Source organism: Podarcis erhardii, assembly GCF_964252035.2.
Source record: "Podarcis erhardii genome assembly, chromosome: 2".
In the NCBI taxonomy this organism is placed as follows: domain Eukaryota; kingdom Metazoa; phylum Chordata; class Lepidosauria; order Squamata; family Lacertidae; genus Podarcis; species Podarcis erhardii.
This window is the reverse complement of record NC_138498.1, coordinates 61,691,196-61,712,775: the sequence shown is the minus strand read 5'-3', so window position 1 is coordinate 61,712,775 and position 21,580 is coordinate 61,691,196. Positions and strand designations below refer to the sequence as shown.

Below are 21,580 nucleotides of genomic sequence, written 5' to 3'. Positions count from 1 at the left end.
ACCCTCAACCAAACTCATGGAAGCACTGGTAGTTCTTCCATGGTAGTAGACAGTTCCCTCCCCCCACCCCCATCCTTTTATCGAACAGGGGAGCAATGCTTCTGGTATCCAGTTCTGTAATCTGGTCCACATTCCACGTCTAACTTAATTACATTTTAGGACTAAATTGCTTGACTCCAGGGTATTTATATGCTGTTGGCAGGGGGGGACAACATTTGATACATGTAATGATACTATATGAATTAGATTTTTTTTAATCCCATTTGATTTTTCTTTCTTTTATGAGGAAGATGAGCTTTACAGAAAGCGCCCATAACCATATACAGAAATTATCTCCTTTCTAGTACATCAAGCAGATGAATTGAGTTTACTTGGCTGTCAGGCATTAGCCTTATCCAAACGGATTGACTGGCAAAGCAGTCAGGCTCATGCTTTTCTATATTTAAACCACTTGTAAGTATGTACAGTAACTCAAGTTACACTTTATTTTAGGGCTTAACATACTTGGATAGAGATGAGATTTACTGTGGCTGACAGGTTGGCATCCAGCCCTGTGAATGGTTTTACAGTTTAGCTCAAATCTCAAATACAAAGATCATGTAGTAGAATCCTAGGAATGCTTACTCTGAAGTAAGTACCACTGTATTCAATGGGGCTTGCTTTCAAGTAAGCTTATTTAGAATTTCAGCTTCATATAGTTAAACAGACACTCGGGTCACTTTCAAAATCTTAATATGAGAGTAGAAAAGTTTGAAAATTGAATATTTAAACATCTCTACTCAAAATGGAAAACATGAACTTCCAAATGGTTAAGGTATGCCAGCATTAGAAAGCTGGAATTTGTCTAGATTCTTCCTTAGTGGGTAGATATATCAGTTGCCAGGGAACACACATGCCTATAAAATCACCGTTGCTGAAGTGATAGCAATTCTTGCCCTTTAAAGAAATGTTGAAAAATATCTTAACTATGTCCTGTGAAGCTGAGGAATTAGTAAGATTCCCCACCCACCACTGCCGTCATTATTTTGTAGTTCTGAAGTCTGTGATGCTGACCTAATGGAAAGCTGTACCTTCTGATACCACCTATACAGCTATTGAACAATGCGTCTTAAATCTATTGTTGCTGTTCCATTTATTATTTCACCTTGTGATACCAATTGTTTGTTCCATACTGGGCTCCCTCTCATATATTATGCTGATTGAATCATTTTTCTCTACCATCATAACATTTGTCTTGACCTCTTTGTCTTTCCTGCCACACATTGACTAGATGGCTTTCCCTCGCCTCAGTCATGGATTTCTCTCTGACCAGCCTATTTTTAGCCGACGTATCCTTAAGGTAGAATCGCTTTTAATCTTCTGGCTTGCTGTGTTTTATTGTGAGGTTGCTTTTTAAACACTTTTCTAATTTATGAACTGATAATGCCTCCTTCATTTCCATTCTTTCGTTCTCCTGTTCTGTTCTTTTACAATCTAACAACCACCCCCCTACAGTTTTACATCATATACAAAATGGAGCAATTGCCATGACAACTAGAATCTGAGTCCCCCCCCCCATTGCAACAGTGCCAAAAATAATAATAGAAACATTCACAGGTAAACATCAACTAATGAGACAATTTAAAGCAGTCATCCCATTAACTTTGAGCAAATTACTCAGCCTCATTGTGTTGACAGGATTTCACATTTGCTTTCATGAAAGCAGATCTAACATTCTTTGTCATCTACACAATCAAAGTCATGATGAATGTCATGATGACTAGTAGACTTTCCCAAAGATAAATTCTTAAATCTAATTTTCCCCTGGCCAGAATTGCATTCTCTCAATTACAATATTGAGCCAGTTTTCCTGAAAATCTGAATCTAAGGATAGGTTAATAGAAAATTGTACAGTGTTTCTGTTCTCAGAAGCAGCAAATTAACATATTGCCTGAAAAAGGAACACTGAATAGAGTTGGGATGCACACTTTTAGCCCATCCCCCAGAGCCATGTGACTTTCAGACCATAGAATTGTTTACAGCGGACATCTGCATCTGGGTGCCTTATGCATTTAACGGCTCCTTGTGCAAGTGGGAACCCTGATCATCTCGCTTGCGTAGATAGCCTTTACACAAGGCTCCCAAAGTATGCCATAAACACACAAAGATCCAGAGCTGTTACATAGTTCCAGGAGCGAGACAAAACACATGTCCCTGAAACCCTGTTAGTGTTTACCTCTAACGGGAAACTGGCATCTATCTATCTATCAACTGGTGGGTTGCAACAGGAGCACTACCACCATGCAAATATATGATAAAATATTAAGAAATGGGTCCCCAGATGCCAGATTGGGTTAAAAGTAGGTCCTGGATCTAAAAAAGTAATCCTTGTATTCTGTGTTGAAAACTTTCAATAAAAATTCAGACAAATGATAGATAGATAGATAGATAGATAGATAGATAGATAGATAGATAGATGATAGATAGATGATAGATAGATAGATAGATAGATAGATAGATAGATAGATAGATGATAGATAGATAGATAGATAGATAGATAGATAGATAGATAGATAGATGATAGATAGATAGATAGATAGATAGATAGATAGATAGATAGATAGATGATAGATAGATTGAAGACACCTGAGTTTAGAGTGACCTATCTAGGTTCACTACTATATGTACAGAGTTCCACACACATACAGAATACATAAGTGATATGGTCCCTGCACACAAGAGTTGCTTAAAAACGGCAAATTTGTCAAGGACCATTCTTTCTGATTTATTGGATGCAGAGCATTTGAAGACTGACTCCGATTTTGAAATGTTGTACTTTCAGGATTATAGCTGGAGGATGCCTGCATATTTTGTGAATAAAAATATGTTGGTGTATAAAAGAAATGATAATATATAATAATATACTGAGAAATTTTATAGAGCTAGGTCCATTTGTTTTTATCTTGTACTCATATCATTGCTCAGTGAGGGAATTTTCTTAACTGGACCTTGGTAGTACTGGAATGTAGAATGGCTTTCACTGTTAGGTTTTTGATTTATAGCAGGATGACTTTAAGTACAAGTCTGTCACTGGAGACATCCTGCCCAGATGTTATAAAGAGCTTTATAATCCACCCTTGTCATGGGGGGTTTCAGTGCTGCTTCCATATGTTCAAGCAGACCAGTTCTAGATGCTGAGCTCTTCACCCCAACTTACCCACAGTAGATCATAACCCCAGGAACAGTAATGTTAATAGGCAGCCATGGTCATCTAAATGATAGATTTTGGAAACCTGGTGTCAATTCTCTGCTTTAGCCAGAAGCTCTCTGAAAGAAACCATTCTCTTGGCTTTAGTAAAAATGAAATAAGTGTGGCCTTCCTCAGAAAGAGGGTCTATATGCTCTGTACATGAAATAAAGGTTAAGTGTAGAATTCATGATCAGAAATGAAATATCTGGCTATGCTTTGTTGCAAGTCCTTTTGGAAACTAGTTTAACATATAAAAAGCTGCTTGTCATTTAAGGATAAAAGTCTTCTTATTTGAAAACAGGAAATAAAAATCTCTGCTGCTCACACAGTTGCATAATTCTGTAGATTGTGACCAGATTATTGGGCACTTATTACATAATTGATATACTTATTATACAACCAACATTATATCTGTTTTGAGTCTTCTCTTGTGTTCACTAGATGTTGATAGTAAATGTACGCGCTCCATGAGCATGGTGTGCAATGTATGCTAGCATTCTACATCTGTGTGTATTCTTGCTGTGACATCCAACCCTTTCTCCTTTATAATCAATGATTTGTGTTTTTTACAGAATGCATTAAAATGTTGTAAAAAAAAAATTCAGAAAGTTACTAGATTCCACCTTCCCCCCAAGATAATAAATTAGGTATGATCTAAAGACACATGATGCAACAAATTTGCTGAAGCTAAGCAAGCCTGGATTTGGTCAATACCTGGATGGGAGAATACTTTTGAACCCTACATAAAAATCAATTCCATTTATGTCTGTGAAAGAAAGGCTGGATATAAATGTAATAATTACAGTAATTCTGGCATCTTCTAGATGCCAGAACTCTTAAGTTATCCATGTAAAAATAAACTGGAATGCTAATTTGGAGGCTTAGCATTTTTGAATATTTTAAAGATTTGCTTTACTATATGTATACTCAGATAAAGAATCTAGTTTTGCAAATGTTGTTTTACAAGCATAATCCGGGTAGTAGTTTTCTCTCTTACTTTCTCGCGTACTGTGGTATTTAAAGAACTGGGGTTCATTCTTTAGTTGCCTTACCTGTTTCTCATTGGAAGAGAAAAGACCTTTCACTAATCATTTCTCAAAACTAGTCGGTATCGGAATCCAGTGTCTGCAAGCAGAAACAGAATACGCCATTCTGTACAATGCAGGCACACAAATTGGACACGGATAAGTTAGAAATACTAATTACCAATATTTGTAATTAGATGAATTGTTTGGGAGAATAAAACAAACACCAAGAAACCTCAGACATAAATTTCTTCTCTTTCAATAAGTTTACGTACCATAGAAAGGTCAGTCAGTTTGCAGGCTCAAGGTTTTATCTTTAAACTCAAACATACTGATTCCCTAACCATGTGTCCTGTTTTCTTTCTTTCCTTCTCTCATTTTGCTATGCAGTGAGTTTGCAGCCACAGTCCACCCATAAGGACTTTGTTTTTCTTTTTTTTCACATTGCGATGTTTTGTCTAAACTTCTTATAGGGGGATCAAGGTAATGATGGCGCTGCTGGTCCGCCAGGTCCTCCTGGACAGCCGGGTGCAAGAGGGCCCCCTGGAGACACGGGAAAAGATGGCCCAAGGGGACCCCCAGGCCTTCCTGTAAGGCGTAGTTATTAGCTAAGATAACTGCTGAAAACTAAAATGCATGTTTTGCGGGGATATCCTGCTCATGAATGCATTTCAACTGTAACTTCCTGAGCCTAGAACTCAGATGTATCAAGGTGCTAGGTGGAGGATACAGGCATTTTTGGAGCAAAGAGTAAGAGCGAAGGGAAATCACTCTTCAATATCTTGAAACCAGAGGCAGAACTCATCTTCAAACTGTTTGCGTTGAGCAGGGATGATAATCTAGTCAACAAAGCTTTGTGGCGGCGGCTTGCCTTGGTATGGTTATCTTGCATTTTGCAATGAACAGCTAATATTTTGACAATTCTGCTTGTAGATTCTAGCAATATGGCAGGCTTTGGGGTTTATCAACATTCGAGTTTCCCTTGCTGCTGCAGCAGCAATTTTTTTGGCAGTGCCTATGGGATTGTTCTGTAGGGCAAGCGGTAGTTGTGTCATAAAAATGATCTTCACACTAGCCTTTTATTAACTAGCCATTCATACTCAGTCCTTAGTCATTAAATTAATCACTAAATCCCCTACTGTTGAATTAGGAGACTTAACAGTCATTATCTACCAAGCAAAGATAACTGAGATGAGATACAGTTTATGTGTTCAATGTTAATCCATAATAAATAGAACCATAGCATACCTGTATGTATTTTAACTTTATTAATAACACTAATCTAAATCATCAAGACATGGCAACATTTCTACGTTCCCTAAGTCAATGAAATAACGCAATCTCCTTAAGCTTCTCTTCTTCACTGTTGTGCTTCTTAGGTGGGAGGGGAGCGTTTTGAAAAAGTAATTTTAGAAATGTATTCATTGTCTCTTTATTTAAATAACTTACATTTGTGTTTCTTTAGGGTGAGAAAGGAGAACCTGGAGAAGCTGGTATCATGGTTAGTATGCAATCTATGGTATCAAAACATATCCTAATGGATTGATTTCACATACTAAGCATGAGAAGCTTGCCTAGCCTACCTCAGATGTGTTCCTCTTCCTCTTTCTGCTCTATAATAGTTTTATACAGCTCCTTTCCTTGACTATGCTTTGGCCATCTAATCACTACCCCTAAATACATGACGTTGAGTTTGGAACAATTGTCAGGCTTAATCGTCTAGGGCTTTGAAACAGTCAGAGTCTTGCCTGTTTTTACGAGTCAGTTTTCTGTACTGCACCATCAGAAAAAATAAGGTGAGCCTCTTTCCCAAAGCACTTTTTCATTCTCTTCTGTCTTTTGTTGTCCTACAGACATTTCGCATATGCTCTTTTGTCAGGACCTATTTAGGTTATTTCTTTACATCGATATTGTTGTGTTTTTTAAATCGCTACATGCACTGACTGTCGTGCATGAGAACTACAAGTACCAAAACCTAGACTATCAAAAGACTTGCTGACCTCTTTTTAAGTGTCAGAACATTTGTAATAAGATACCATGCAAGCAAACTTAACTCCCAAGTGATATTTCGTCATAGGAGAAATACCCATTTCCACTTCTGCATCCTGTGCGTGCTACTGCACGGATGACCCACTGCCCTTTCACAAGCCTTTCAAGGGTACTATATTTACAGCATCTTGACGTAAAAGATCACAGGCCATGAGTGGGGGAAAAAATTATTTTTATTTTTATTTATTAAATTTATATACCACTCTTCATTCAAGGATCACAGCACAGTTTACAGTATAAACACACACAAATACATAACATAATAACAAATAAAACAACACCTCCACACAGAGAGATTTTTAAAGGCCATAGGTTGTTTAATTCGGCAAAGGCCTGGAAGAAGAGGAATGTTTCCACATGGCTGCTAAACATATGTGGGTGGTTTGTAGTATATTCTCAGAAGCTCTCTTCACACTGTGTGCCCCCACTGTCCCCCACCCCACCACCAATAGGCTAGGATGAGTTGAAAGAACCCCCCAGAACAGCATGTGAGCAGAGGAGAGGGAGATTGTTATAGCAGGTGAGCAGAAATGCTTGTGCTGACAGAGCAATCTCCTTAGCTCTAAGCTGAATTATTCCCATTGTGTTTTGAAGACCCACCCTATTCCTGTGACTGTAATTTGTTTTGACTGTTTTTTCTTACTGAATTAAAAAATGCTGAAATCCATCCTGAGACCTGCTGGTGAGGAAAGGGCATAGTGGGCAGGATTCAGCTAGTGAGTCCTGTCAGCACAGGGGCTTCTTGTTTGTGCAGTGGGGCTTTCTCTCTCCCTACCCCAATAATTCACTTTTAAAGCTTGTGGTAAGGAATTCCATAGTTTTAACTATGCATTGTATGAAAAAGTGTTTCCTTTTTCTGAATCTTCCAACATTCAGCTTCGTTGGATGGCCTCAGGTATTGTGTTTCTATTTAAGTTTTGTGACTGGTTACACCCAACAGCCGTTTTATATAGGTGCCCATGACACTTCCTCTAAATTGCAAATAAATCAACCTTTGGGCCCCAGAAAGATTGACAGCCCAGCAGCATTTTTAATGAGCTTGACTGCGTATGTTTTTTGAAAACGGTACAATTTTATTTGTAACATTTGCTAGACATTGGGGGGGAAATGTTTTCATTCCTGATCTTTGTATGTCAAACATAAGGTTCTTCATTTATTTGTTTTGAAGGGTGAGCCTGGTATTCCAGGAGGAAAAGTAAGTTATTTATGTTTCTTTCTTTCAAATGCTATTTGCATTCAGACATCATGTTCCCAACCCTATCTATCTATCTATCTATCTATCTATCTATCTATCTATCATCTATCATCTATCAATCTATCTATCTATCTATCTATCTATTTCCACCTCACAACTCAGTTATCACAACAGTCACAAAATATCTCCAACTTGAAAATAAAATAACATGGCAGTTAAAACTACTAAACACATTTAAAATAAGCATTTTTAAAACAAAAAACCCAGCAATACAATAGCACAAAGCAATCCTCTGATCCAGAGCAGACTGTGGTTTGTTTCTTGCCCAGCACAGCAGCAGAATGAGCAAGGGAGGAGCAAAGCTCTTGAGATTTCAGTAACATCCACCAACATCCCAAACTGCAGGGGAGTTGTGTAACTTTTGCATTGTAATCAGGGCTAATCACATGGGGCTCACCCATCCATGGATATGATAGATCAAACATTATTCACTCTGTGCTGTTGTATCCCTGAAGCTGATCCAGTACATGAAAGCTTCTGCCATAACAGTCTTTAAGGTGTAACAAGACTCTGCCGTTCTTGCTGCAAGAAGTGATCACAGCTACCCCTCTAGAAACTGTCCAAATGGAGTGGTTTGTGAATATCTGGACTGGGCTTTTAAGAAACAAATATCTGTATATATTTCTCCAAGGCAGCTGAGTCAGGGGCAGGATATGTGTGTATTTATTTTGGATTGTGTTAGCTAAATATCCTTTTCCATATAAAGGACCTTAGAAGGGCCACCAAGTAGCTGTGGCCAAGTTGGAAAACACCTTATTATTAATGCATGCTGTTCAGAACTGCACATAACCTATGGCTACAGTATTTTTAGGAAACACGTTTAAGGATTACATTTCAGTGTGTTCCACAGATAATGAACGATGTCTTCATGATTTATCCACACCGCAAATAAGACTACTCTGAGCTAATAAATTAAATCTCTCTCTCTTTCTCTCTCCTGAACAGTTAGAAATTAAGTATTAGAAATTAAGTCCCAACTTCTGGATCAAAAATATTTGGCAGTTGCTTTTCTGGTTAGGCTTACAGTGTGAACTGTTGAGCTTCTGCCAGCATTGACCCTGGGAAACTTAATGCACTTTTGTATTTCAGTGTCACCTATGTGTGTTCTATTTCATCAGGGTGATGCTGGAATCCCAGGAGAACCAGGGATTCAAGGGCCAAAGGTAAACTTCCTTTTTGTAGCTCCCCGCCCCCAATCATATATATTATGGGTAACAAAGTAGAATCAATGCAGTATTGGCATACAGGCTGATCGTGTTAAATTTCAATCCTGAATATATTTGGTGATTGAGAGTCATATTCTACACTACACAGAGCAAACTGAATCAGAAATTAAAGATTGTTTTTCCCTTTCACTGTAGTCCTATGGGGCTCAACCATTCTTAAAGAATAGCTTGAATAGCCATCAGAACAGCTGTACCATGTTTAAAGACTGTCATTTAGAGCCTGACTTCTTTTTGAAGGATGCTCAATATTTGGACTTTGGGGTGAAAGCAAGATTGTAATGTTCACCTTAATTTGTATTAATCTCAGGGAGAACAAGGAAGTATTGGGCCCATAGGCGAGAAGGGCAATGAAGGACTACCAGGGCCAAAGGTAAGCATCTTCTTGAATGGTACAGTAAAACTGATGAACACCCTTCTTAGAAAATGAGAGTGTTCTTTGCACTTCTTTTGAACGCTACAGGGAAAACAAGGAAGCGTTGGCCCAATGGGAGACAAAGGCATAGACGGTAAACCAGGGCCAAAGGTAAGCAGCGCATGGGAAAGCATAAAAAGACTGGCACTTGCCTTGCTCAAAAACTAAGAGTTTTCCACTCCACCTTTTTTAAACACTACAGGGAGAACCTGGAAGCCCTGGCCCAATGGGAGACAAAGGCATAGATGGTCTACCAGGGCCAAAGGTAAGTGGTGCATGGGAAAGAATAGTAAGACTAGCACCTGGCCTGCTTAAAAGCAGAGAGTTTTCCACTGCACCTCTTTCAAACATTACAGGGAGAACCAGGAAGTGTTGGCCCAATAGGAGAAAAAGGAATAGATGGTCTACCAGGGCCAAAGGTAAGCATCTTCTTGAATGGTACAGTAAAACTGATGAACACCCTTCTTAGAAAATCAGAGTGTTCTTTGCACTTCTTTTGAACGCTACAGGGAAAACAAGGAAGCGTTGGCCCAATGGGAGACAAAGGCATAGACGGTAAACCAGGGCCAAAGGTAAGCAGCGCATGGGAAAGCATAAAAAGACTGGCACTTGCCTTGCTCAAAAACTAAGAGTTTTCCACTCCACCTTTTTTAAACACTACAGGGAGAACCTGGAAGCCCTGGCCCAATGGGAGACAAAGGCATAGATGGTCTACCAGGGCCAAAGGTAAGTGGTGCATGGGAAAGAATAGTAAGACTAGCACCTGGCCTGCTTAAAAGCAGAGAGTTTTCCACTGCACCTCTTTCAAACATTACAGGGAGAACCAGGAAGTGTTGGCCCAATAGGAGAAAAAGGAATAGATGGTCTACCAGGGCCAAAGGTAAGCATCTTCTTGAATGGTACAGTAAAACTGATGAACACCCTTCTTAGAAAATGAGTGTGTTCTTTGCACTTCTTTTGAATGCTACAGGGAAAACAAGGAAGCGTTGGCCCAATGGGAGACAAAGGAATAGATGGTCTTCCAGGGCCAAAGGTAAGCAGTGCATGGGAAAGAATAAAAATAGCTAGTGCTTGCCTTGGTGAGAAACTGAGAGTTTTCCATTGCACCTTTTTAAAAACACTATAGGGAGAAGCAGGAAGTCCTGGCCCAGTAGGGGAGAGAGGCATAGATGGTCTACCAGGGGCAAAGGTAAGCAGTGCATGAGAAAGGATAAAAAGGCTAGCACTTTCCTTGGTGAGCAACTGAGAGTTGTCCATTGCACCTCTTTTAAACACTACAGGGAGAACCAGGAAGTCCTGGCCCAGTAGGGGAGAGAGGCATAGATGGTCTACCAGGGCCAATGGTAAGGAGCACATGGGAGTTGATAAAAGACTAGCACATGTCTTGTTAAGAAACAGAGTTTTCCATTGCACCTTTTTTAAAACACTGTAGGGAGAAGCAGGAAGTCCTGGCCCAGTAGGGGAGAGAGGCATAGATGGTCTACCAGGGGCAAAGGTAAGCAGTGCATGGGAAAGAATGCTAAAATTAGCACAATCCATGCTTAGAAACTTAGAGTTTCCTATTGCACCTCTTTCAAATAATACAGGGAGAACCAGGAAACATTGGCCCTGTGGGAAAAAGAGGCATGAGTGGTCTACCAGGGCCAAAGGTGGGTATTACATGGGAAAGGATAACAAGATCCTAAGCACATAGCCTGCTAAGAAACCAAGAGTTTTCCATTCTCCCTCTTTCAAAATTTACAGGGAAACCGGGGAAGCATTGGCCCAACAGGGGAGAGAGGCATGGATGGGCTACCAGGGCCAAAGGTAAGCAGTGCATGGGAATGACAGCTAAGATTTAGCACATGCTCTGCTTTAAAACTTAAAGTCTTCCATTGCACCTCTTTCAAACACTACAGGGAAATCCAGGAAGCATTGGTCAGACTGGGGAAAAAGGCATAAAAGGGCAACCAGGAGCAAGGGTAAGCAGCACATCAGAAAATATACTAAGACTTGATGATACCTGCTCAGAAACTGAGAGTTCCATTGCCCTTCCTTAAACACCACAGGGAAAACGAGGAAGCGCTGGCTCAGTGGGAGAGAGAGGCATAGATGGGCTACCAGGGCCTAAGGTAAGCAGTGCATGGAGAAGAATGCTAAGATTAGCATATGCCCTGCTTACCAACTGAGAGTTTTCCACTGCATCTCTTTCAAACATCATAGGGAGAACCTGGAAGTATTGGCCCAGCGGGAGAGAAAGGCTTAGATGGTCTAGCAGGGCCGAAGGTAAGCAGAGCACGGGAAAGATTGTCAGATTGTTTAGTTCATTTAAGTTTATGTACCGTATTTTTCGCTCGATAACACGCACCTGACCATAACACGCACATAGTTTTTAGAGGAGGAAAACAAGAAAAAAAATTCTGAATGAAACAGTGGATGTATCATTTTTGTGCTTCATGCTGTGGCCACAGACATGTGATTTGACGGTGAGTTTGGGGTAGCCCAATGCAAAAATCCTGGGAATCCATGTGGATCTGTGCTTTGTAACTACGTTTTTGCACCATTGCAGCCCCAGGCAACAGTGGGTGCGTGATTTTTTGGGTGCAGGCTGTAGCCATGGACATGCTATGTGATCTGATGGTGAATTTGGGGTGACCAGATGCAAAGATCCTGAGGATCCATGTGGATCCGTGCTTTGTAACCACGTTTTTGCACCATTGCAGCCCTGTTTTTGCATCAGATCATTGCTATCTGATCTGATGGTGAATTTGGGGTGACCCAATGCAAAGGTCCTGAGGATCCGTGTGGATCCGTGCTTTGTAACCACGTTTTAAGTGGGGAGGGAAGGAAAAACATAGAAGGGACAAGGAGCACCGAGAGGGGTGTGCGGAGAAGCAGCTGGCTAAGAATGCAGGAGAGGGGTTTTACCGGAGGGAGCAAAGGAAGGCAAAAGTTCACCCACCCACCCACCCACCCACCCAAGCCAGCCAGCTCTCTCTCTCGCCCCCACCTGCATGTTGCCTGCGAGTCCCTAGACGCAGCACCACCACCACCACCACCACCACCGGAGCACAGCACGGAGAGGAATTAGAAGGAAGGACGCTCTGCTTTCCCCTCTGCTTGCCTGGAGGGGAGGGGTTTTCTCTGCTCTTTGTTCCCTTTGAGCAAACACAGTAACGAAACAAAAGAGGGTGGGCAGTAAGACCCTGAGGCAGAATGCAGGAAAGCAACAGCTTTCTCTCTCGGGAGGCTCGAACGCACGCACGTGTGGCTGACTGCAATCAGTTTACCACACTGAGAATGAAGATAAACTGGTAAAATAAGGGGGCTGGGTTAGAGCTAAAGGGAAACCTCAAAGATCCCTCAAGAACAAGGCAGGGGTTCAGGGCTCCCAAAGCCGAGCTGCAGCCTTAGAAGGGAAAAATGGGGCTTTCGGAGGTGGTTTTTACTGCCCCGCTGCTTCCAATTTTTTAAAAGGCAAATTGCAGGAGAAGATGCAGCAGTCAGTCACACTCTCACTCCCTCCAAGCACCCACGCTAGCGAACAAACACACAGGCAACCACACACTCACAAAGCACACACACTAGCAAACACACAGTCGCGCTGCAGAGTGGCCAAACCTCCTAGCAAGCACTTCCCTGCCTTCTGCTGACCGCAACGAAGACAACCCTCGAAGAAAATGTCTGATGCACTCGGGCCAGTTGGCTCCAGGGACCACACATTCACTCAATAACACGCATAGACATTTCCCCTTACTTTTTAGGAGAAAAAATCTGCGTGTTATAGAGGGAAAAATACGGTATATGGCACCTTTGCACAGTGAGCTGTTCCTAAAGCAGCTTACAACAAATTCCCCTTTTCCTATTAAACTGCAAAACATTGATTGGGGAGAAAGCAGTTTTGTAAACACAACAACAATTCAGCAAGAAACATAGAATATACTGTCTTCAATATTACAAAAATATACTCTAGACCTAACGCCTAAGTACAGAACAAAATGAAAGTTAACAAACAATAAATACAGTACAGCAGAAGAATGGTCTTTTAACTAGATGCTTCACATCTGGCTTCCTCATCTGTCCTCCAGAAGAGGCTGACAGAAACAGAGGGCAGTGCTGAGGAGGGCAGTGGTGGTGAGTCTTCTTACCCAGCCTCCCAGATGTCCAGCTGCTTGTACTGGTCTTATTGCCCTGCTTAAAAATTGAGACTTTTCCATTTCACCTCTTTCAAACATTGCAGGGTGAACCAGGAAGCCCTGGTCCAATAGGAGAGAAAGGCATAGATGGTCTACCAGGGCCAAAGGTAAGCAGCGCATGGGAAAGGATAGTAAGATTAGCGCATGCCCTGATTAGAAACTGCGTTTTCCATTGCACCTCTTTCAAATATTACAGGGAGAACCAGGAGGCAATGGCTCAGTAGGAGACAAATGCATTGATGGGCTACCAGGGCCAAAGGTAAGCAGCATATGGAAAAGGATAGTGAGGTTAGGCATCACTCATATCAATGCAAGCGTATCTGCTTGCTTAACAAAACAATCTCTCCTCTCCTACCCTCCCCCCACTGATCTGGGGGTTCTCCCACCCACTTCAGCCAATGACAGGGCACAGGGGGAGGAGAGGGAAGGAAATTGTGCTAGTAGAATGCCTTGTGTGGGCTTCTGCTAGCAGAATCTGGATCCAGCCCTGGAATTTTTCCATTGCACCTCTTTCAAACATTTCAGGGAGAACCCGGAAGCCCTGGCCCGACAGGAGACAAAGGCATAGATGGTCTACCAGGGCCAAAGGTAAGTGGCGCGTGGGAAAGAATAGTAAGACTAGCACCTGGCCTGCTTAGAAACTGAGAGTTTTCCATTGCACCTCCTTCAAACATTACAGGGAGACCCAGGAAGTGTTGGCCCAACAGGAGAGAAAGGCACAGATGGGCTTCCAGGGCCAAAGGTAAGTATCACATTGGAAAGGATAGTGAGACTAGCACCTGGCCTGCTTAGAAACTGAGAGTTTTCCATTGCACCTCCTTCAAACATTACAGGGAGAACCAGGAAGTGTTGGCCCAATAGGAGTGAATGGAATAAATGGTCTACCAGGGCCAAAGGTAAGTATCAAATGGGAAGGATAGTAAGGTCTGGATACGAACATGCAAAATGCTTCATTCGCAATGAAATTGCAACTTGCATTTAAAGCAGCATCCCCTCACATCTAATGGGATGTTGCACTGCCATGCTCTCCAACATTCAGGAGCAGCTTATCAGACGTTTGAAGAAAATTTTTGTAGCTGAAAAATTACACATATAGAAGACTTCCCTTGGATCATAGCCCAAGACTAGTATTAACCCTGCTTGGTAACGGAGAGCAAAATGAAACATGGTAATCAAATGTATGCATCAAAACACAAGTGGTCATTTTTGTTTGAGGAAGATGACAATTTTGGATCAGAGAGGTGTTGGGAGGGTCCTGCTTAATCTGCTCCCCAACTGCTTCTTTTCTTATGTAACTCCTTCCCCTCCCAAGTCTCTTCCTTTCAATATGATTCTCGATGTATGCTTTACTTTTGGAACACGCACAAGACATGAATGGTGCAGAGCAGGGTATTTGCATGCTTACTGTGAAATGGTGAGGTCCAGGTTCACACGAATTTCCGTTTCATGTTGAATGGGTGAGACAGCTTGAGCCCTTTTGTCTATGTGATGGCGAATGCTGAAAAGCAGGGCAGCTAGTGTGGTTTAAAGAGCTGTATGCACTTGGATTTCCACATGGGAGGATGGCGATGGAATGAGCTTTGGCTGGTATTGGCACATAGCTATCAGAAATTGCTAGTGTGCTAGCAGGGCTTCTGGTGCTGCACATCCAACTTCCCACACCTAATGACTTCAAACCCTGGCTCTTTGAATGTTTTATCCTGCACTTATGGAGCTCTGTCCTCCACAACAGGGATCATTAAATTATAACAAAAACTGCCAAATTAAGGCAAATTAAGATAGAACATTCATTTTCTCTGCTAATATAGGATAAAAAACAATACTGCATTAATTTTTTTTGGAAAAAAATGTAGAATCATTCTAACATAAAGACATGCAGAGTAAAAAAAAAACACACACACACACACGCAAACCCGAATCTGCTAATTAATTTAATGCATAGCAATTCAATAATTTGATTACCAGTACAGGAAATGACAACGGAGTGTACAAATTTTATAAGTCCCTACAGCAAACAACATTATTTCATAGATGGCATGTTTATTTGCTCTGGTAACAGGAAGAAGCAAATAGGTTAGTTTGGAAATACTGTATCATGAAAACAGGATGGAATGTAAAATAGCATAAGTATCTTTGTTTCGCATGATCAGCATAACATTAGCCCAAGGAAAATAGAGAACTGAAATATTTTCAAGAGTTGCGAGTCCTTTTCCCAAAAAAAGAGAGAGAGAGAAGAAGAGTTTGGATTTGATATCCCGCTTTATTACTGCCCTAAGGAGTCTCAAAGCAGCTCACAATCTCCTTTTCCCTTCCTCCCCCACAATAAGCACTCTGTGAGGTGAGGGAGGCTAAGAGACTTCAGAGAAGTGTGACTAGCCCAAGGTCACCCAGCAGCCGCATGTGGAGGAGCCGAGATGCGAACCCGGTTCACCAGATTACAAGTCCACCGCTCTTAACCACTACACCACACTGTATCTGTAATCAGCCTCTTCTAGGGCATTGCATCATATGAGCTGCAGGTTTCTTTATTACCTGAAGATTTTCTGTTCCATGGGTCACCAATGCAGTGTCCAACATAGAGGGATTTTTGTGGGGAGGATCTTTCTGGAGATTGCAGCTGGGGTGCTCTTGCTTTCACTGCCCACCCCCCAAAAATAGGCTTGGAGGGGGGAAAATTGAAATTTCTTCAGATTGCAACTGTGCCCACAAATCCAAAAGGGGTGGTGACCCCTATTCTATTCTGAATGTCAGGCTCAAAGCAAAATGAAGACCTATAGATGAAATATAAATAAATTATAATCTCCATTTAAGAAGGATGCCTAGTCTAGACTTCAGTTAAAAGTGTATTTGCATTTAACCTGCAAATTTTTTGCAATGCAAATTGCTTTGGGGGGTTGTTGATAATTAGTAATGTCAGAGCTAATATGGAGAAAGAATCTAACCCTTTCTTCCTCTGCTGAGGGGCTGAGAAAATCACCTTTGATAATCCCTATTTGATTCATAGAATCCTAGAATTGTAGAGTTGGAAGGGACCCTAAGGATCATCTAGTCCAACCCCCTGCAATGCAGGAATATGCAGCTGTCCCATACGGGGATCGCACTTGCAAACTTGGCGTTATCAGCACCAGGCTCTAACCAACTGAACTCCTTTGAAATCAAATACCAGATACAGAAGAGGATTGTTTTCCCTGGACCACAGCAGAATTAAATTCCCTCTCCATATTGCCTCTGGTAATTATCCTGCCCACCAAGCAATTACAATTTGCATTTTTAAAAACCTGCCATGATGCACAAAGAACTGCATTACTGTAGGAACAGCAAGTCTCATTTAAGCCTCCTACTTTTTCAGTCTTCCAGGAAAGAAGATAGGTATGATATGAAATGATAAAACAGTAAACTGGCCAACTGCATTGAGCTAGATGCCCCTGACACATGACCATAATGGTGAGACCTTTCTTGCTTTCTGAAGCACCCACCCAGCCGAATTTATTAGCTTTTCCCCACTGAAGGAGGAAGTGGAGCAAGCCAGCAGAGAGGAGGCAAAAATGTATGGCTTGAACCAGTGCAACATTCATTGGTATGCTTCTCTGTTCAATCAGTTAGGAAGATGGGAAAAGAGTGTTCTTTTAATTGCCTCTTTGTTCATTCCATGATAAAACATTTTAGTATTGATTATGTAATTTTTCATGAGTCTCCGTCTTGAAGTGGAGAAAAGGAAACATTTGTTTGTGCTACATCCATTTAAACAAGTTGCTAATCCTTTGGAGCTGATCTGTATTTCATGAAGTCTGCATCAAACTTAGCTTCCTCTTTATTCAGAATACCTATAGTAAATGTGGCAACTATCTTAATTTATAAAGATTTGACGTGCTAGAGTGTCTTTTTGCTACTTGCCATGTTAATTTTTCATAAACTACAGAGATTACAAGAAGAAATATTTGACAGTGTAAACCATGCAAGCACAAAATACAATATGTGAAAGCAAAAGTATAATCATGACATGATTAATTTTATATGCCAGGCTAATTTCTTGTTCAAAAGTTAGTTGGTTTTGCAGCAGTGTGGTGTGCATATTGTTACACTAAAACCTGCAGGGCAGTTTTATTATCTTGTATCTGATTTGGCTGATTTGTTTTGCAGCTGGATTGTGTGAAGGTCTTTTAAGCCTGCTATTGCTTATGCTGTGCTCCTCAAGACACATAGATATGTGACGTATCTTGTCTCTGAATCAATATTTTAGAGTAACAAACATTTGTTTTCAGGGTGAACCTGGTGAAAGAGGAGCAGATGGACACATGGGGCCAAGGGTATGAATTACTTTTGTTCTTTCTTTAGCTCCCTAAAATAAACACTCAAGCTGAAAGAATACACTGTGAGATTTGTGGAAAATAAATTAACTATGCAAAAGCTAGAGATTTTCCCCGTTGGCAAGAATACAATCAGTATAAATATTCTGGAGTAGAAAATAGTTTCCTTGGATTTCAGTCTTTGACATTTGTGTGTGGACTTATAAAATGGGTTGGGTACTAGTTTTGACTTTTATAGGCCATTGAAAACCTCAAAGGGAGGTTCCATGTGCTATGACATCTCTGCCTTCCATATAGAAGTGCACTCGAATCATTTTGCTCCAGGACCTACGTCATGAATCATTGTCAGGGACTGGCAGTTCTCTGATTGCAGAGAGAAGAGGGCAGGAGACTGATCCAGGAGGAGGGGGCAGTTATTTATGGTGTTTGGCTCCACCTGCGAGGCTGGAGCCGGGGGGTGGTGGCTGGGGGCTTAAGAGAAAAGGTCCAACAGAAATGGAGGTGGGTGCAAGATGTGTGAAGAGACAGTAAGATTTAGACTGCAGCCCTAGACACGCTTAACTGGGTGGTTCCATCATTGAACTCAAAGGGGATTTACTACTGAGTAGACATACATAGAAAATTGCACTGTTTGGCTGCAGCCCTATAGCTGCTTTCCTTTGAATAAACTCCTTTGGAATCTGACTTCTTATTTACTTCTGAGTAGACAAGCATAGGATTGTTGTGCCAAAGCATAGAGGAATAAAAATATTTTCATAGCTCATGACATTGAGAGTGTGCTTGGAGGATTTCCCTGGTGGAGGAATTCCGTAGTTGTGTTGCTACTACTGCAAAAGCATCTGCCAAGGTTATCTTAACTAATGATGGCTCTAAGAGTAGGACCTCCAGTACCCAATGGGCCTTAATGGGACTGTCACAGCATAGGTGGTTTATTCCACTTTCATCCAGTGAACAGTTATTATCTAGACTGTAGCAATTAAAGCACCGTATTTAAGTATGAAACTAGAATTTACTGTGACTTCTTAATAGCATGTGAAAAGCAGAAAATTATTTCTATTCCCATAAAGTTTAGAATTACCTTTTCTTTTCTTTGTAGGGTCCTCCAGGCCTGAAAGGAGAACAGGGTGATACAGTAGTAATTGACTACGATGGTAGAATCTTGGAAGCTCTCAAGGTAACTTTTATGATAATAATGTAATAATTATACAATTTGCTTCAACATGAAGTGGCACTAAATTTTAGTAACATTAGATGAGCCCTGATACATCAGACCAAAGGGTGATTTGGCTCAGTGTCCTGTTTCCCATCTTTGGAAAGCCTACAAAGGACATGATGGCAAGATTGATACTCAAATAAGAATCAAAAGTCCAACATAAAAGCCAGTTTGAGGAATTTGGGCATGGTCCACAGAAGCCATAGCTAACTGTCCATGTTGCCAGAGCTTTTTGCTACAACTCCATCACCAAATCTGTCATCAAAAGCAAGGGACAATCAAGGGCAATGGACCTTGAAAGAGAAATGTTATGACAAGGATGGATGCTCTGGAAGGAAGTGAGAATCAAATGTGGAATCCCTTATACAGTTCATGCTAGTGCAATAATTTGTGCCTATAGTGGTATCTATGTTGTTTCTGAATAGGTCAAAAGCAGCTAAGCTGTTCAGTGTGGTGACCATCAAAACTGTTTTTAGAAACCACTAGAAACAGCTGTAGGCAAATTCAGGCACATCTGGTGGGAGTGACTCACAAATGAAATAAGCAGCTCTTTGTTACTTAGCGGGTTGTAACTTCCATAATGACTGCAAGGAGACTGATTGGGGTAGAATTTCAGTTTGTCCTTTCAGATCAAATGGGGGGGTTATATAATAATGTTCTCAACAATAAAAAATGTTTAGATGATGGTCTTTTCAATTGGAAAAGTATTTGAATAGCATAAATATTTAATTCTTAATACATTTGAAAACTATTCTAACTGTTTTATAACAGGCTGCAGGGAAAGTCAGATTGACGGTAAAATTGTTATGTGCCAGATGCCTGTGTGGATTTAATGTTTTTAATGGCCTAGCATGTGGCTTTTCTGCTTTAGATTTTTTGATCATGGTTCTCAGAAATTTTCTACCAAACATTTGATTTCTGTTAACAAAATAATGACATTGGCAGCATGATGTCAGACACAGTGATAATCAAGTAATGAATGCGTTTAATTGCTTTGTTTCATAGTTTCTGGCTTGCTTCTTTAAAATTGCATTAGGCATTATTTTGAAAACATGCTTCACATTTCATGTTGAAATCAGTGGGTTTTAAGAGTGCTTACGTTTGGCTCACTATTCCCATCATCATTACATTAAGATGGCAGAACTCCCATCTTAATGTCCTCTTTCCCAGCTATGTGTTGCTCTAGTCATCTGTAGGGGAAACTGTAGCTGTGCTCTAATGGTTGAGAATTCTGAAGACTCCTTTGGAGACTGGCAGAAAAAGCAGCAGGGGATCATGGAGCCACTTCCCACCTTTCTCTATTGTTTCTGATCATCCCCTTCCTAGCCTCTTGGGGAAATTATCTGCATTATGGAAGATGGATTTAAATTGGAAACTAGATTACCTGCTAACCGTAGATTTTGTTGCCAGTTGTTTTTCTTCTCTGTTAATTCAAAATGCTTGTATTAACAGCAGTTAACAGATAATTTGCTGTCTTTTGTTCCAGGGCCCGCCAGGTCCCCAAGGGCCCCCAGGCCCCCAAGGAGCTCCAGGACCAAAGGTTGGGTTTTACTCCCTTTTACATAAAATGTATTTTGTTCTGTACTGTACTCAGTACCTGCTTGGCAACACTGAGCTTGGTTTATATGTGAATCTTCTGTTCATGGCATATCCCCTTGGATAACTTTGGGGGAGTCAGAGTGATGGGTAACGTGTTCAAAGTTTCAAAGATTAGCAAAGGGAGAAGAATTTTAACAAGTGTCTATAATCACTTGTTTGTGGGCCCAGGCGTAGTGAGACCATGGTGGGATGTGCAGATGGCAAAGGAAGCAAGAGACAAGTGTTGGATTCAAATTAAGCCACAATTTTATTGGTTCCAGATAAAACAGTGTTGGCAATGGCATTAGGCATGAATTGATTGATCAGCTAGCCCACATGCTGGCTGAAGATCCTCTAGGGCTGACCTAGTTTAATCTCCATTTGGAAGGTTTGTTGAAAAGTCACCAGGTCACAAGCGGTATAGGGCTTTGTCTTGGCTTAAATAAATTTGACACTTCCCTTGAAATATGTAACATTAATCATGCACCTTTAAAATATTGAGTACTGCAATATATAGTTCTTTGGGGGAAGGGAAAAAGATTTTTATTGGTTAGATTCATGATGCGGTCATTGCTCTGATTTATCCCGTTTTTTTGTTCCAGGGGGAACTTGGATTGCCTGGCCCGCCTGGAGTTGATGGAGAGAAGGTGTGGCCAGGAGCATTATTAATAAATTTGCATTCAGTTGTGTGACTAAAGTTCTGTAATAGGCTGAAACTACCTATTAAATGTTTGAGAGTTACTAAAGTGGTTGGAATGCATGCAGTCTTCAGAGGCAAATATAGGCAAATTGCAAACTCTTCATCCTGCAGTTTTTCCAACCATTCCATATCCTTGACAACCTACTAATTTTTAATCTGCATGGCATGTTTGTGTGTGTGTGTGTGTGTGTGTGTGTGGAATACAGAGACAATAATTGTAAATATATATATATTAATTGCAATGGTTTTAATTTTGATATGATTTCGTCTCTATGAGGTTCACACCTGATTGTCATTTCCCAAATAAAGTGTTCAGGCCACCGGAACTAAAGCTCTGCTCCACCCTCCAATCATTCCTGAGCACAGAGAGGGAAGGCAGTGCCATTATCCTATGTTGCATCTTTCCATCCG

General features: G+C 40.9%; 1 protein-coding gene across 46 annotated transcripts in view; it reads left to right on the top strand.

The window, feature by feature from the left end:
• The window catches only part of COL23A1 (collagen type XXIII alpha 1 chain), a 310,455-nt gene that overhangs the window by 270,787 nt on the left and 18,088 nt on the right, over positions 1-21,580 (top strand). For 4 of the 46 annotated variants that reach the window (XM_081851390.1, XM_081851391.1, XM_081851382.1 and 1 more), the window contains exons 1-30: positions 1,256-1,339; positions 4,728-4,844; positions 5,720-5,755; positions 7,472-7,498; positions 8,677-8,721; positions 9,092-9,154; positions 9,245-9,307; positions 9,399-9,461; positions 9,553-9,615; positions 9,706-9,768; positions 9,860-9,922; positions 10,014-10,076; positions 10,167-10,229; positions 10,323-10,385; positions 10,477-10,539; positions 10,629-10,691; positions 10,783-10,845; positions 10,940-11,002; positions 11,095-11,157; positions 11,245-11,307; positions 11,399-11,461; positions 13,416-13,478; positions 13,568-13,630; positions 13,897-13,959; positions 14,051-14,113; positions 14,205-14,267; positions 17,634-17,678; positions 18,775-18,852; positions 20,378-20,431; positions 21,072-21,116. In XM_081851390.1, the coding sequence (XP_081707516.1) occupies positions 1,271-1,339; positions 4,728-4,844; positions 5,720-5,755; positions 7,472-7,498; positions 8,677-8,721; positions 9,092-9,154; positions 9,245-9,307; positions 9,399-9,461; positions 9,553-9,615; positions 9,706-9,768; positions 9,860-9,922; positions 10,014-10,076; positions 10,167-10,229; positions 10,323-10,385; positions 10,477-10,539; positions 10,629-10,691; positions 10,783-10,845; positions 10,940-11,002; positions 11,095-11,157; positions 11,245-11,307; positions 11,399-11,461; positions 13,416-13,478; positions 13,568-13,630; positions 13,897-13,959; positions 14,051-14,113; positions 14,205-14,267; positions 17,634-17,678; positions 18,775-18,852; positions 20,378-20,431; positions 21,072-21,116 (1,839 nt within the window). In that variant the 5' untranslated portion in view covers positions 1,256-1,270. Of the gene's footprint in view, positions 1-1,255; positions 1,340-4,727; positions 4,845-5,719; positions 5,756-7,471; positions 7,499-8,676; positions 8,722-9,091; positions 9,155-9,244; positions 9,308-9,398; positions 9,462-9,552; positions 9,616-9,705; positions 9,769-9,859; positions 9,923-10,013; positions 10,077-10,166; positions 10,230-10,322; positions 10,386-10,476; positions 10,540-10,628; positions 10,692-10,782; positions 10,846-10,939; positions 11,003-11,094; positions 11,158-11,244; positions 11,308-11,398; positions 11,462-13,415; positions 13,479-13,567; positions 13,631-13,896; positions 13,960-14,050; positions 14,114-14,204; positions 14,268-17,633; positions 17,679-18,774; positions 18,853-20,377; positions 20,432-21,071; positions 21,117-21,580 lie in introns of those variants that run through there. The other 42 variants (XM_081851393.1, XM_081851384.1, XM_081851425.1 and 39 more) reach the window with 42 other exon arrangements.